The sequence below is a fragment of the Vidua macroura genome, chromosome 7 (genome assembly GCF_024509145.1).
Source record: "Vidua macroura isolate BioBank_ID:100142 chromosome 7, ASM2450914v1, whole genome shotgun sequence".
Lineage (NCBI taxonomy): Eukaryota > Metazoa > Chordata > Aves > Passeriformes > Viduidae > Vidua > Vidua macroura.
The window spans coordinates 13,675,091-13,690,333 of record NC_071577.1 but is presented as its reverse complement, the minus strand read 5'-3'; the positions used below and the strand labels follow the sequence as shown (position 1 = coordinate 13,690,333).

General features: G+C 38.6%; 1 protein-coding gene across 1 annotated transcript in view; it reads right to left on the bottom strand.

Annotated features, from left to right (window-relative positions):
* The window catches only part of AOX1 (aldehyde oxidase 1), a 38,294-nt gene extending 25,465 nt beyond the window's left edge, over window positions 1–12,829 (bottom strand). Inside the window, 13 exon segments of the mRNA XM_053982480.1 lie at window positions 831–940; window positions 1,646–1,739; window positions 1,982–2,133; window positions 3,834–3,926; window positions 4,096–4,240; window positions 5,307–5,387; window positions 6,204–6,284; window positions 6,884–6,945; window positions 7,825–7,951; window positions 8,489–8,597; window positions 10,714–10,810; window positions 11,767–11,824; window positions 12,759–12,829. Of these exon segments, the coding sequence (XP_053838455.1) occupies window positions 831–940; window positions 1,646–1,739; window positions 1,982–2,133; window positions 3,834–3,926; window positions 4,096–4,240; window positions 5,307–5,387; window positions 6,204–6,284; window positions 6,884–6,945; window positions 7,825–7,951; window positions 8,489–8,597; window positions 10,714–10,810; window positions 11,767–11,824; window positions 12,759–12,818 (1,269 nt within the window). The 5' untranslated portion in view covers window positions 12,819–12,829.
* Window positions 12,830–15,243: the final 2,414 nt, after the last annotated feature.

Below are 15,243 nucleotides of genomic sequence, written 5' to 3'. Positions count from 1 at the left end.
CCATGTGTCTGCCTCCCCACCTTCCCCTCCCCCGAACATTCCCATTGGTGGGTGGGTGATCTCCCCCCATGTTTCCACCCCTGTTTATATTGTGCTGCACAGCCCAGTCTGGGGCTTTGGTCGGTTGGTTCCCCTGGGTTGTGGATCTCCCTGGAGATCTCCTCAATAAACCTGGACTTAACCCCCAACTGGAGACAACGCCTTACTTCCACCATCGTCACAACCGTCTCACCCGGCAAGGCCAAAAGCCTTAGCCGCCCTCCCAAGGCATGGGAGAGTGTCCCCTGCCGTCCGCTGTGCCGGAGCAAGCCGGGAGTTCCCAAGTGGACACAAGGAGTGGCACAGCAACAATCCACTCTTGCAAACCTAATATCAGTTAAAGACTATTATTCAGTTCAGCAACATTTATGGAACCACCACACACATCCAATCTTATTCCATTTTAAAGAAAAATCCTCAAAAGATGACAATGCTTTACCTATTTGATGCCAGCCATATCACAGGTGAGCAGCCTGCTTGGGTGAGCACAATGGCAACTTGTCCAAGACCCCTTTCCACAGGGGATCTAGACAATTGCTATTGCCCTCATCATTTTAGGGCAAACTTTTTTCTGAATATTACTCTTTACGTAGCATCACTGGCTACCTGCTGAGTTGTGTTTTTTGGCTGAAACTGGGAGATAGTATGGCACTGAAATGAATAAATGTAATTAATACAGAAAGTGAGCAGTAACAGTGCTAGTTTAAACAGACAGATTATGCCCCTTCTTACTCTTTATTTCACAGTCTCTAACTCTGCATAAAGCAAATCTAAACAAACTAATAACTTACCTTCCTAGAATAAGGAATATGGATAGAGACTAAGATCTCTTCTGGTGTAATGGTATTGTTACCAATTCCATCTGCAAAAATATCACTCAGAAGAATCTGTCGCCTTTGTCCTAAAAAAAAATCCAAAAAACCTCAAATCCATAAAATTCCATACAATTGCGCAATTAACACAATATCAACAGTATTTTAATTGGCAAGAAATACCTGCTGCCTTCCTGAATAAATAACCACTACAGAGCTTATATAAAAACTATCAGTGATATGTTCTATAAATTGAAATGGTTGTTCCATCTTCCATAACATCATAATACCAGATTCCTAAAAAAGTACCCAGAGGTCAATTCCCATTCTGTAATCCTCCCTTCCAATACTGCCATGATGATCCCATGCTCACTCCTGTCAATCTATTCCAGTTCTCTGCAGCTGCTGTCATAACTACCTTTCTTTCTAAAACATACAAAATGAGGAAGTAAACTGAGTAAAGAACTGCTGCAAAAGTGAAAAATTATTAGGAGGGTGGGGCTTTTGTTGTTTAGGTTTTGGGTTCATTTCTTCTTTTCTTTGTTTGCTTTTCCTCTGAGATTCTGAACATTTTCAGGAGTCCAGAAAGAAATAAATGCTATTGCTTTTTCCCTTCTTTTTTTGATATTTTATTCTGAAAGTGACCATATTTGTTATTCTATGATACATATTATGACAGTTAAATTTTTCAAAAGGGAAGATGACAAAATTCTGCAAGGAACCTAAATCTCTTAAGATACCTTTGTACACTTAAAACCTCATTTACGCTACAGAGACAGGCTATCTCCTCCTACCTCTTGAAGCCAGATTGAGCATGCAGTTGCTGGCTGCCAGAACAGGATTCAAGTCTGAGGTTGATTTTCTACTTATGATGTTTCCACCAAATGACTTGAAAAAATAAAGCAGTTTATGTTACCTTTCTCTGTAATCATCATATTTTTACGTTTAGTGATAATATGACATGTGAACTATATGTACATTTCTACATATTGAAAGCTACAAAAAGAGGTATTGATAGAAAATTCATGGCAAAATCAAAACTAAAAATGCAAGTTCTACATGTGGTCAGGATCAATTTCACATTTGCTACAATTTTTTCAAATTGTAATTGCAAATAATTCCCAACATACAGCAACATTTCTTATCTGTTCTCCACCCAGAGTTCTCAATTGCTGCAAGAGAGCACAGAAAACCCTCGTCTTCTCTTCAGGGAACTCGGCAATTGCATTTGTCAAGATGTCTTTCACTAGAGAGAGGCTGCAGGCAGCTCCCAGAGTTAATCCTGTAACCAAAAGATTTTGAAAGTGTAACATGTCCATTGCTTTACTGCCTGGGTTTTAAAGTGTGTTCAGACTGTAGAGTCAGAGCAGCTCATGTGAGTGAAGGCAGATAAAAGGAGAGGGGCCTTTGCATTTTAAAGGAACTAGAACCTTTCATTTCAGGAGACTGAGGGTAAAATCCCTAGAAATTATGAAATAGAACTAATACCTCACCTCTTCTGCTGAAAGGGAAATCCCCTCTCTGCTTCCAGCTGCACATCCCAACTGCTTCCCTTGCACCTTGCTTGGACTGAGTAAACGTTTAGGAGACAATTTCACACAAAGGTGAGTCAGCTTCAAAATGCTTTCAATAGACTCCTCCTATTTTTAAGCATGACTTTCATCCTAATTTCATCTTGCTTTGCATATGCACATTCTAGTTATTCTTCTAAGGTGTGGGTGGGTAGCATTGGCAGCAAAAACCCAAATAGTCCTAACAATGAAGACAGTATCATTTTTCCCATTAGAAAGAGAACTCATGTGTATTTACTTGAGAAGTTTTTTTGTAAGATTATATTTCTAATTTTTTTGTAAATAGTACACAGTTCCCTTCTATTAAAAACAATTATTTACATAATAAATTAATGTTTTCAATGAATACTGGGATTCAATTAAATGTATAAGTGAAAATATAAATAAATTTAATCTTAATTAAGCAAAGTAATATTAAATTCTGTGTATTTAAAAGAAAAATTTCATCAAAACTTATTTTGCATTTAAATCTGATTAAATAGAGGAAATGCTATTTCTGGCTGGCAAACAAAATGGCATATCTCTTGTTTTAGAAGTAGTAAGTCTCACCTTCAAAAACCTAGGTTTTATTTATACACTCTAAAGAAGGAGTAAGCATTCTCCCAGCTTCTTTTCAATTCCTGGCTACTCTTCAGCTAAGAACAAACTAGTCTTTGAATAGAACTGGATGACTGATCAGAAATAAAACAGATATTCTAAATGAAATGACAGAACTGTCAAACACAGTTTACCACTTTAAAAAAAAAAAGTGGCTTCAGGCAAATAGCAATTTCATCAGACATGACTTTCCTTAAAACTTTGGCTGTAAGCTAGTACAAGGCAGCTTTTATTCAATTAGACTATTATAGTAAGTTGAGACCTGTTCTAGTTGTAGTTCTAATCCACCAGAAATTATTTAAAACCCAAAACCTAGTCTAACTAAAAAAACCCTCCATGCTTATTATAAACATGTAAGTTGAGGTACAAAATTTCTAACCTATTATAATTAATGCTGTTATGATTGAGAAAAAGATTAGTTAATGCATATCAGCGATGCCAGTTTAATCACAGCCTTTTTCCTAAAGTAACCAAGCATGCCACATGCTAATTCTTCCTGTGGTGCTGTATGGGTCTCTCTCTGCTATTCAGCAGAGCCTGGTACAGCAGTCACAAAGGACATCCTGCATGACTGAGCACCAGAACCAGTATTACCAGAATAATCACCCTCGCACTAAGGCCCAAGATAATATTGCTGGTCAGCTCTGCACTGCCTCATGAAGACAAAGACATCCTGCACTGTGTTGTTGGCAACAGCCCCCTTGACCTGGGAAAAAGCCAAGCATGCTTAGGAATGAGTTGCTCAGCACTCTGGAATAGTGCAGCATTCCTTACTACAAAGAAATTTTCTATTTCAGAAAAAAAGTGTACTGACCATCATTTGTGTATTTCAGCACATTCAGATCTGGGATCCTTGCAGGAGCAATAAGAACTGGATGGAACATACCTCTGAATTTCATGTCAGGTCCTACAAGATAGGAACAAACTTAGACAAAAGGCTTTTCCATAATAACAACTCTCACATACTGGAATGTAAGCTTAAGGATGAAGATGCAAAAAGAATGACAAACATAACCCCACTCCCCTCATGCACACTGGAACTCAGGCAACAGGAGCAGCCCTGATTACACACATACCCACACCGGTGTTCCCAACCACAAGAGGTGCCTTAGGGTGGGCGGCTTTCAGATCCAGCAGTTCATCCAAGCTTACGGGAGAAATCCATGTTACTCGCTCCCCACGAAAAAACAGAGTTCGTTTTGGTTGATTTTCTGCCATTCTCTGATGGAGAAACATGGCAGATTTAAATATTTAGACATATAGACAAAAGTGAGGTTTAACAGACACTAGACAAAGTAAAAAATGTTCTTAAACAACAGCAATTCTACATAATCCCTTTAAATTGGACAAAAAGGGGACAGAAAGGTTATGCTGGCTAATGTTTGAACAGTGGTGAAAGTTGAGACTGTGTGGGTGAAATGTCTTCAAGTAATTCCAATGGGCTAATAAACAAGAATGATAATAAACAGTCCCCTAGCAAAAGATGTAGGGATAGATATTACAATTGCTAAAATTGTTAGAAAAGCAATAAAAAATACTCAGGGAGGTATTTGCCCACTTAGCTTGCTTGGAGAGCACCAATGGCACTGACAGCAGCATCCTCTTGTAGATTATGCATGCACTAAAGTGTCTCTGGCTGTTCTAGCACTGTTCACTGATCACTTGGAAATAGCTTGTGAACCAGTGCTGGTACAAACACACAGTCAAGAACTCCTGCCCTACAGTTATCAACCCTTCTCCAGAAGCAGTGAGCTAACTATAGAGAATCTGGCTTTGAATCTCTAGACTGATAATAAAGTAAAACAAACAGCTTTCAGTTTTTCTAGGGCAAATCCTGCTGTCAATAATTAAGGATGCCTAACACTTTCCATTCCAGCTGTTTATATCTTTGGGCATGCCTTAATCACTGGGGCTAAACGCCCTCTGATCTGGGTGGCCATCTGAGAATAGACTAACAAAATTATTAAGCCACAAAATTGTTTTCTGATGTTAAAAATTGTTTGCCATTCAGTTTGCGGCAAAGTATTTGTATCTTCAGCTACTGGACTGAAAACCCAGTTTAGGTTGCTTCTTTATCTTCTCACCTAACACCTAACTTTGCAGCTTCATTTTCCCAATATGACTTTTTTTGATATGTGAATATTCAATAAGCCTACTGGGCAAAAAACCAAAAAGGAGTATAACATTAAAACGTTTTGACATTGCTTCTGATGAATTACAGCTAAGCAAGACTTAAGAATTAATTCCGAACAGAGCATCTGAATAGTCTATAAGCAGCAAAAGGTACCATTAGTTCTGGAGGGAATATAAGCTCCTGGGTGGGATCCAAGGGCTGGAATTCATCTGTTGAAAACAGGCTGGTGGGCACCTTAAAAAGAAGGCAAGCAAAGACCAAGAATTTTCTCTCATCGTTACTTTCATAACAATAAAAGCAAAGCCAAACCAATAGACTGCCACTGAAGTCAGTAAAAAAATTAGTCATTTCATTATCATTTGGATTTATTTTTAAATCACCATGTATCATTTGGAAGTGCTGAGATGAAAGAAGTGTTCATAATATTTTCTTAAATTTTACTGCTAACACTAATGACAGTGCAGAAGCAAGCAACTGAAGGACTAAGTACAGGCTTCCTGTAGTTCTACTATAACAAAGTAGTTTCATGCTAACATAAAGTACTCAAAACCCAAAGAAGTAGATCAGATATTACTGAAAGAAAATTAGGAACAAGGTGAAGTATTTGTCTGGATAAGAGATTTCACATAAAATCACAATCATAGCTCTAATTTTTAAGAGTGTATAAATTCTTCAGAGTCAAGTCAGCAGTTCCCCTAAGAGACCAGTACTTAGTGCATCATAGATCATTGATTTAAGCAAATTTCACATATGCCCTAATGTCTTCCACAATATAATTCTCACTGTATTGGTAGAGCTCACACTATTAATATTACTGAACCTGAATAACTGTTCAAATCTCAGCTCTGGAGATCCAAACTACCTTATACAAACTATCTAACACATCAGAGACTCCTCATGGAAATATACACATTGAATCCTCAATTTTTCAAAATATTTCCAAATTTCTTGTGAGGAAAAATAAAATATCTTATTTATCAAATACTGTATGCAATATTCTTTCGCTAAGTTTTATATTGAATAGGGTCAGTAATATATTTAAAACTTTACCTTCTCTTCATTCTCAAACAAATCATCTTCCTGATCCAAGCAACATTTTCCATTTGTTTTCCTTTGACAACAAACGGATTCCTAAAATAGGAAATTCATGTTAGTGAAATGCTGCCCAGAATGGCAACGAGTTAAAGCTCATAAGATAAGAGTGACTCTGTATTTCAATAAAGTTCTAGATGAAGTTTAATAACAAGTTGAATTAGAAGGATTAAGTGTTAAAGGAATGATATTTAAAAAATAATTTTAAGTCATCAAATGTTGACATCCTTAATACAAAATAATTCCCACTGTGTAGAATTCCTTTGACATTGTGAGAGCAGATGTAGATGGTCTGTATTGTTTCCTTTACTAATGTTCACTCCCATTTCTCCTCGGGAGGTTTCTGACACATTGCATTACATTATAAATTCTAAAAATATGGACTGAAATTCTGCTTTTATTCGTGCCAGTACTAACACACACTAAACACACAGAGTTACTTCAAATTAGTTTTCATAATCCAGGCTAGACACCATGTTCACTTGTGTTTATCAATTTTTCTAATGAGTTAGGCCATTTACTCAGAATGACATTTTGAAACAGAGGGAAGGGATGATCTCAGTGAAAATCTTGATGGCTTGTGTATGCATATACACTGATGGCCCCAATCTAGCACTCCCATCACCACTACTTCTTACCTTACAGAAGGTTTTACAGGCATCTAGGATTGGCCTGTATCCAGTACAGCGGCACAAGTTCCCTGAAGGAAGGAAATCAGTCAGAAAAAGCTTTGCTCTAAAGACCTGGATTTAGAATGTTGTGTCCTTATGCGAGTCTTGTGTTTTTCAAGCTCAAGAACTGTTAGCTCTCAAAAGGACAAAATAGAACAGTGTCACAAGACTTAGGACCCTCCAGCTCCTGACAAAAAATGCTGTTGTTTCAAGGGGAGTATGAAATAGTTGAGATCTGCACTAGAGTGAATGCTGGCTACAGCTCAGTATGCAGGTAAATAAGAGATTGTACAGTATTTTTCACCCACTCAAAATGTTGTTCTTTTTCTCCCTGACTTTTTCTAGAGGTGAAGGAAGCCAACATTACACCTCTAAGCTCACCACACAGCAACAGGAAATGTCTTTGGCTCCACAGTGACTCTAGAGCACAACAGATGACAGAAGGCTATTTTACCTACAATAAATGCTCACACTTTCCCTTACTGAAGATAGTCTGCATCTCTCTGCCTTATCTGTTTTAATCCTACTGCAAAGGGCCTGTCCTGCAAGGCTTATTACATTATCAACACCAGATATAAGAGACCTTGGAGATGCTCAGATGCAGCTGCTTCTCCAGTATGACATCATTTTTGCACGTCTGATTTTAAGCAATTCAAGATACACATATGGGGATGTTTTGGACACCTGAAACAATCCACAACTCCATGTTCCATTTTCCAGAATAAAAGAATGACAGGGAATACAAGGTCTGCAGCCAATAACAACTCTTCCAGGAAGCACAATTTGTAAGATTACATCCTCCATGCACGCAGACATGTATACTCACATGGACAGGCACTCACATAGACAAAGCACCTGAAGAAATGCTTCAGGAACACACCTGCAAACTAAAAAGTGGCAATATTTACCAGCCAGAGCTGCAAGCATCTGCTCTGAAGTTGGTTCTGGGTGGTTTCTTAGCAAAGTGTATATGGACATCACCATTCCAGGTGTGCAGAAACCGCACTGGGAGCCATGGCACTTGGCAAGTCTTTCCTGAAACGAAATACCACAAACAACACTCATCTCCATTCTAATGAATGCTCTCTTAAATGGGAGATGCCATACAAAATGTTGCCTTTGTAATAAACCAGACTTTTTAAGTAAAACACTTTAAGCAATATCAAATGGGAATAATTATTTTGGGTGGGATGTTCAGGCACATCTTACAAAAGAAGCTAATTAACCTTCAGCAGACTTCTGTCTTTTTTGCACTTACACTAAAACATGAGCCAAAGGAACATTGTCCAAGACATGTCATTAGCCCAAGGAGAACAAAGCCTGACCCACTCCAACAATCATTACATACCAACTACTTGATCAGATTGTCAATATTAAAGTAAGATCCATCATGAGCCATGTCATCAGCCTTGATCAATGAACCACCAGAAAACAATGCTGTCCCCTGTTGTCATTTAGCAGGGAAAACAACCATCTTATGAAATTCCTATGCTCTAAAAGCACTGTCACTAAAGCCATTCCATCCAAAAAAGAAACCAGTAATCTTCTTATACAGTGATGCTGCACTCTCACCTGAACTGGATGAATCCTGGTTTTTGTACTTCCAACGCCTTCCACTGTAGTCACTGCTGTACCGTACAAGGAGCAAATAGGAAGCAAACATGCATTGGCTGAATAGTGTCTTTGGAACATAAAGGAGAAAAAAGAACATGGATATTATTTTAATAAACTAGTCTGAGTATATTTTTCAGTCAATCAAGACATAGTTCACACTTTCAAAGCAGTCACTATTAACATTTGGAATGAGAAGGGATCACTTTCTAGCTATGTCTCTTGTCCCCCATATAAAAGCATATCTATGAGGACAATTCAATGGAATTTACATCTTCCTTAATATCTCAGTCTTTTCTAATTATCCTCTTGTCTCTCTTGCCCACAAGGAACCTGTCAACTGTATTTTGGAAGAGGAAGATTGGGAAGGGAAGATTGGTGCAGCCATTGGAAGGAAGTAAAAAATTACTGCTGCAAATTTATAATCAAAATTCTGATCCAAAGGAAATTCTGATGCAAAGTAAATATCATACAAAATAGGAACAATGTTGCAGTATAAGCCACAGCACATGTCACAGGTGAGAAGGTCATGATACACAAAGTATCATTATACAATTTCAAAAAGCTTCAACCCATATAGAGTAACACCCCACCTTTTCGGAAGGTTCAGGTATCTGCCCAGAGAACAACAGCATATCACTTCAGAAGGCTGCAAGTGTCTGCCCCTCTTGGTCCTTAGCCCAACCTTTTCTACCCCTCATGGTCATGCATTGCACCTGCGTGCCCTCTGTCCCTGTGGTGATTGGTCAGTGCACCTGGGCACTCTGGCTCATTGCTTTCAATGCTGTTCACCTGTTCACAGCTGTACCCACTGGGGCTGAGGCTCAGCCACAGCCCCACTCCCAATTACCACAAACTGTGTACCTACAGAACAACAGACCAAAATGAAAATTCTTCAAAGCATTTCATAATTTCAATAAAATTATTTGGTTTTTTAATACAGTTGAATTTTTTTTCAGGAGTCTGCTTTAATTTTTTCTCTTTCATTAACTTTAAACATTTTCATTTGTGTTGCATTCCAATGTAACGTAACTGTACAAAAGGACAACTGGAATGTTATTTTCCCCACCAATAAACATTTCAGTGCACAGTGACATGTAACCATTTAACAATTTGATTGGAGTTTTCTCAACTTAAAAGCAATTTATTCCAGTTTTTAGCTTAATTAAAGTTTGAGTTTCAAAATCTTTCTTTCTGTGGGTGGGGTGTAATGGATGGAGTTCAGTATTAAAGGGCTGGTAAGACTCACACTTCCGCCTACCCTACCTTCCCACCTTGTATGACAGTATGCTGGTTTTGGATAGGATAGAGTTAACTTTCTTCAGAGTAGCCAGCGTGAAGCTGTGTTTTGGATTTGTGCTGGAAACAGTGCTGATAACACATGGATGTTTATTTACTGCAGAGTAGGGCTTACACAGAGTCAAGGTCTTTTCTGCCTCTCACCCCACCCCACCAATGAGGAGACTTTGGGACACAAGAAACTGGGAGGGGACACAGCTGGGACAGCTAACCCAAAATGACCAAAGTCATATTCCATGTCATATGGCAGCATGTGCAGCATATAGAGCCGAGGGAAAAAGAAGAAAGGGTGGAAGTTTTGGAGTGATTGTGCTTGTCTTCCCAAGTAACCATCACAGATGATGGTGTCCCAGCGGTGGCTGGACATCTGCCTGATGATGGGAAGTAGTGAGTAAATTGCCTACTTTACTTTGTTTGCACAAGCAGCTTTTGCTTTATCTATTAAATCTTCTCTTCTCAACCCTTGAGTTTTCTCTTTTACCATTCTGATTCTCTGCCCCATCCACTGGGGGGAGCGAGTGAGCAGCTACATGGTCCTCAGTTACCAGCTGGACTTAAACCACCATGATGACCTGCAGGCAGGAGCCACATTCCAGTGGTCAAGCCAAAGGGTCTTAAACTAATGCCTCCTACAACCTCTTGCAGGGGCTATCAGTATTTATAAGTAAATCAAGCATTTGAGTATGATAGTTCAGCAAATTTACAATACAGCTGAATCAACAGCAATTTTTACAGCATTCTCCTTTTGGATTAAAGTGACCCTTCCTCTAGATACTTTTATTATTAAGTACAAGTTCTAAAACTCTGTTTTTAAGGTTTCATATCTGGAAATGGTATCAACAATCATAAAATTTTCTTCAGGTTTCAAAATATTCTGTTGAGGATACCGTATCTTCTTTGAAGTTGGCTCATAAGTTGATATCATCACTGTGCAAGCACCACAGCCACCTCCTCCACAGCCATACTTAGTTCCTGTAAGACAAACTGAAAATGATCTCATTAGGGAAAATAATTATCTGATTCCATTCTGGGCTTTATTCCACTCAAAGGCTTGAGACCATCTTTTTTCCTAAACCCCTAAGGAATACAGAATTTGTTTGGTATCAGCATATGTACTGGACTCCTTTCTATATTGGAATAAAATTTCCAGTGAAAGCAAGATGGACGCTAAGGAATTACATGATCAAAATCCTCTTCCCAAGAAAACAGAAAACTTGATTATAATTTATTTTGGAAGAGGAGTAAGTTGGGACAGAAAAGGGGAGTGAAAAATACTTCTCCAAGTGAAAACTCAAAAGGAAGAAATATGGTCAAACTAGCTGTATATCTAAAATTCCAGTGGAACGCTAAAACCAATTTCCCAGTTTCTCCCAGAAGGCCCACTTATAGTCAGGATATTTGCCTTGTATCTCATCTGAAGGATCACACTTGTGAGAGAAGTGCTCATTTCTGTGAATCTGGAACAGTGGCCAGTCTAAAACTGTGACTCAACAAACAGCTATTTTAATGGTCCAAAGACACCAAAATGAAGATGCCTTTTTGCCCCTCAAAATTGCATGAGCCACAGGTTCTCATCTCAAGATCTCCCCTTTACCAGGAGAGAGACTATTACAAAGCTTGGGGACTTCTATTCTGTCAAGCTACTGACCACTAGGTTTTTAGACTTCTTTATGAGGTGGGAGGGGAGGAACACAGATAGACACATATTCATTGTGCCTAATGGCATAATTTGTGTGTTTAAAAAGCCAGGCTAAAAATACAGCAGCTCAACTGAAGAATATTTGGATTAAGAAAGAGACATCATTTAGTGTGGTTGATTTATCTTAAAGGAATCACAACTTCCTTAATCTGGTAATTAAACCTTGAATTAAAATTTATTAGAATTTTACTTGAATAAGGCTTTCACGAGTGACTTTAGGGAGCAGACAAGAAAAGGATACGCCTCTTTCGCAGATAAGCCAAGAGCATTTGTTCAGGATCAGCATTTTTCTCTATTATCTACAGCAAGAAAGTAAAAACAAGGTTTTATTAAGAAACCAAGGCTTTTCAAAATTCAGGGCACAGACTACATCACACAAAGCCAGAAGAGAATCCTTCACTGCTTCCCTCTCATAGAACTGCACTAATTGCCAAACACTGCAGGACAGTTTGGGCTCCTTCTGGAAATTCCTTTTCAGACAGATACATTTCCAGAAAAGAAGTGTTAGGGCACCTTGCAAGTACTAAAAATAACTGCTGCTCAGTGAAATGTTATACTGAGGGAACTGACCTTTGGCCACACTAGAAATAAAAATGCAGAACTTTAAAGACAGCATAAACAACTAACTAATGATTTGCAGATTTTAAAGTCTCCCTGGCACTCTGACGTACTGGAATAAACATTAGAGGAAGCCTGTAAGGATATCGGCAGTAGCAATTTCTTTTCTAGCTTTATTTATATTAACCTTCACTTGCTATAAGAAACTGACAACAGAGAGCAACAGAAATACCCACATTCTTGATTGAGTACAGTATTTCTTATTTGGTCACTTAGAATCAGCTAGCTTCTTACAGTTTCTTTGGATCAAGAACCAGTCCTTGCAGTATTATCTTTATACTCAAGAGTCTAAATTTGGGCACTGGAGTCTTGCTTTCAGTTGTGCCTCTGAAAACCTGACACCGTCAAAGATGAGAAGCCAGACACACAAATGAAAAAAGTGGTTTGCTTACCAGCCAAGTTTAATACCCAGCTGAAAGTGTGTTTCACTTTGACACGGTTTTTCTCCCAAACACAGCAGAGCTAGCCAAAATGGGTTGCAACCATCCAGCCTTCTTCTGGAGGTTTGTGTCAGGATTCGGTTACACTCGTATGAATAAATCTAAGGAAGCTAAATCTGTGTCCTTCGGGGTTCCTTCAGGCACAGCAGCCCCTCTCTCTCCCGGCTATACTTACCTTCCTCCCATTCACATAGAAAACGAGCTCCTCAGCCGCCGCGGCCCCTTGCAGTGCCATCGTTCGCAGCCGGGAACCAGGAGCAGCAGGGAACGCCGCGCAGCTGGACGCTCCTCGTTATGCGGGGCGGGGCCGCGGCGCAGCGGGGCTGGCGCGGAGAACGAGGCCGACCCGGGGGTAGCACCGTCATTGTTTCCAACGTCCTCAGCTGACTCAAATATTTATTTACTTCAGCCTTCTAAGGTGTTATTTAAGTGTTGGAAAGCTAAGCCATACCTCACACTTTCTCAAAGGATACAAGTGTTCCTGCAGAGCAAAAGGGCAACATTAACACTGTGCACTGTTATCAGGTTCTTATAATAAAATCACCAAGAGTAATTTAAAATTGAGACAAAAGCCAGCAATGTAGTGATCGTGAGACCAATGGGATTTCTGTTTATATTTGCATCCACAAAATAATCAGCAGTAAGGTCCAGGTATCATAACCATTTGTAAGGGCTACTTGTGCAGGCAAGGGTTCCTCTTCTTGTATAATCAAAATATATGGAATTAATTTCCTACAAAATTTCAATTATATTGAGTAGACATGAGAAAAAGCGACTTTAATGCCATAAAAAGAAGTTCAAATTACCTTATCCTCAGCAAAATTATCCTAATTCCTGGTGATGGCTACACATTGATTTTTATGTCAAAAATCATGAGGTGCTTTTACATCATTTTTCTGGAAAGAGCTTCTAATTTATCAAATGACCTGATAAAACAAGCACATATAGTGAAGGTTCAAAGACAATGCAACATTCTCTATGCTGCTTTTATGTGATCATTTTGTGTAACAATTAAAAGAAATGCAACCTAGGAAATAACAAAGTAAGTTTTCTCTGTGTTCTATTATTGAACATCAATTTGAGCAACAAGAGTGAGGATGGAGAAAACAAGCAAAGAAGGGAAGTAGCAATAATATGATTTTACAGTTACTTAAAATTATGTCTGTGATCTTCAGGCCACTTTCTTTATCCTTTTTTACTTTGAAGGATATCTATACTAAAGGAATTGAAGAAATTAAGGCATAAAGACCTAGGCCTTTTACTTTTATTGAAAATTTCATGCTTGTATTTGGGACACACTAGCAGTCTAGCTGGTAACACCTGAGGCTGTGTGGGACAACAGGACCTTTACTGAAAAAATAATTAAGCCCATCCCCAAAGAGATTATTCATTTTCTGGGAAGATAAAGCATGCACCTCTGTTTCTAGCTTTCAAACCACAGGCAGTAGAAAGGAACAACCATTTAAAAAAACCATTGTGTGTTGCTGCTGCAGTGCCAGCACTGGGAACACAAGTTTTAACAGGTATTTCTTGAAGGTTTCTAATGACACAGCTGCTGATGTTGATAAGTAGTGGAAGCTAGCAAGAACATTTCAATTAAAAATAAAATAAATTAATTACAAACTTGGCAATAAAAAACAAGGGAAAATGTTTAATATTTTTGATGTGTACTTCTTTCTAAAAAATAACATTGAAAAATGATAGAATCTATCTTCCCAACCATTTCTGCATTACTTCATAATAGTCTTGGCTAATGGGGTGACGTACACAGCATGTATCAGAAAGAAAAAAGTCTGTCTGCTGAAACTTCCCAGATAGTGTTAACAGCTGTTTTGCAGTGCAGATGACATTGCCTGGATGATGAGGTAAGTTTCTTATTGGAAGAATTTTCATACTAAATTTTCATACTCTTTGTACTGCAAGGTTCTATATGAAAACACCTTGCTCTGCTTACTGCTGTATATTTATATATACAATGTAGAGATTATATGTATATAATCTCTACATTATCTTTGCAACTGGTAAGCACAGCTAGACAACTCTCTGTTTAGGGAATAAATGTCCCCTTCATAAACTATCTCACTAGCGATACATTTAACTCTAAATTCATACATGGAAAGTCCTACAGGACCTTGAGGAAGCTGCCTTAGGGCTACAGACAATAACAAAATAACCACAGCAGAAAATAGCTGTGGTATTATTAGTTTGTAAATAATACATTTACACCTCTTGGTGTTTATGGTTATAGTTCCAGACTTACATGTAGAATGGACACACCTGAAAATTATATCCAGGAGTGTGTTTTGATATGTATGAGTCCCTTTTCTGTCAAAATATACAGCTGAAATGTTGGCAACTCACAGGAGAAGGATGTAGGTTCCTCCTATTGAACTTGAGATTCCTCTCAGCACATTCCTCCAGCCTGATCAGATCCCTCTGAACGGTGACAGAACCATGGGGTATTTCAGCCACTCCTTCCAGTTTCCAATCAACTGCAGACCTGTGTAGGGTGCACTGGCTCATATAGGTTGTTAGTGAACGTGTTAATCACTGCTGGCAGCAGTGTGAAACCCTAAGGAGCTCTCATGTTCTGCCTCCAGCTGGACCATTTGGCACTAATCACAACCTTCCAGCTTTTCAACTCACCTCACCTTAACAAA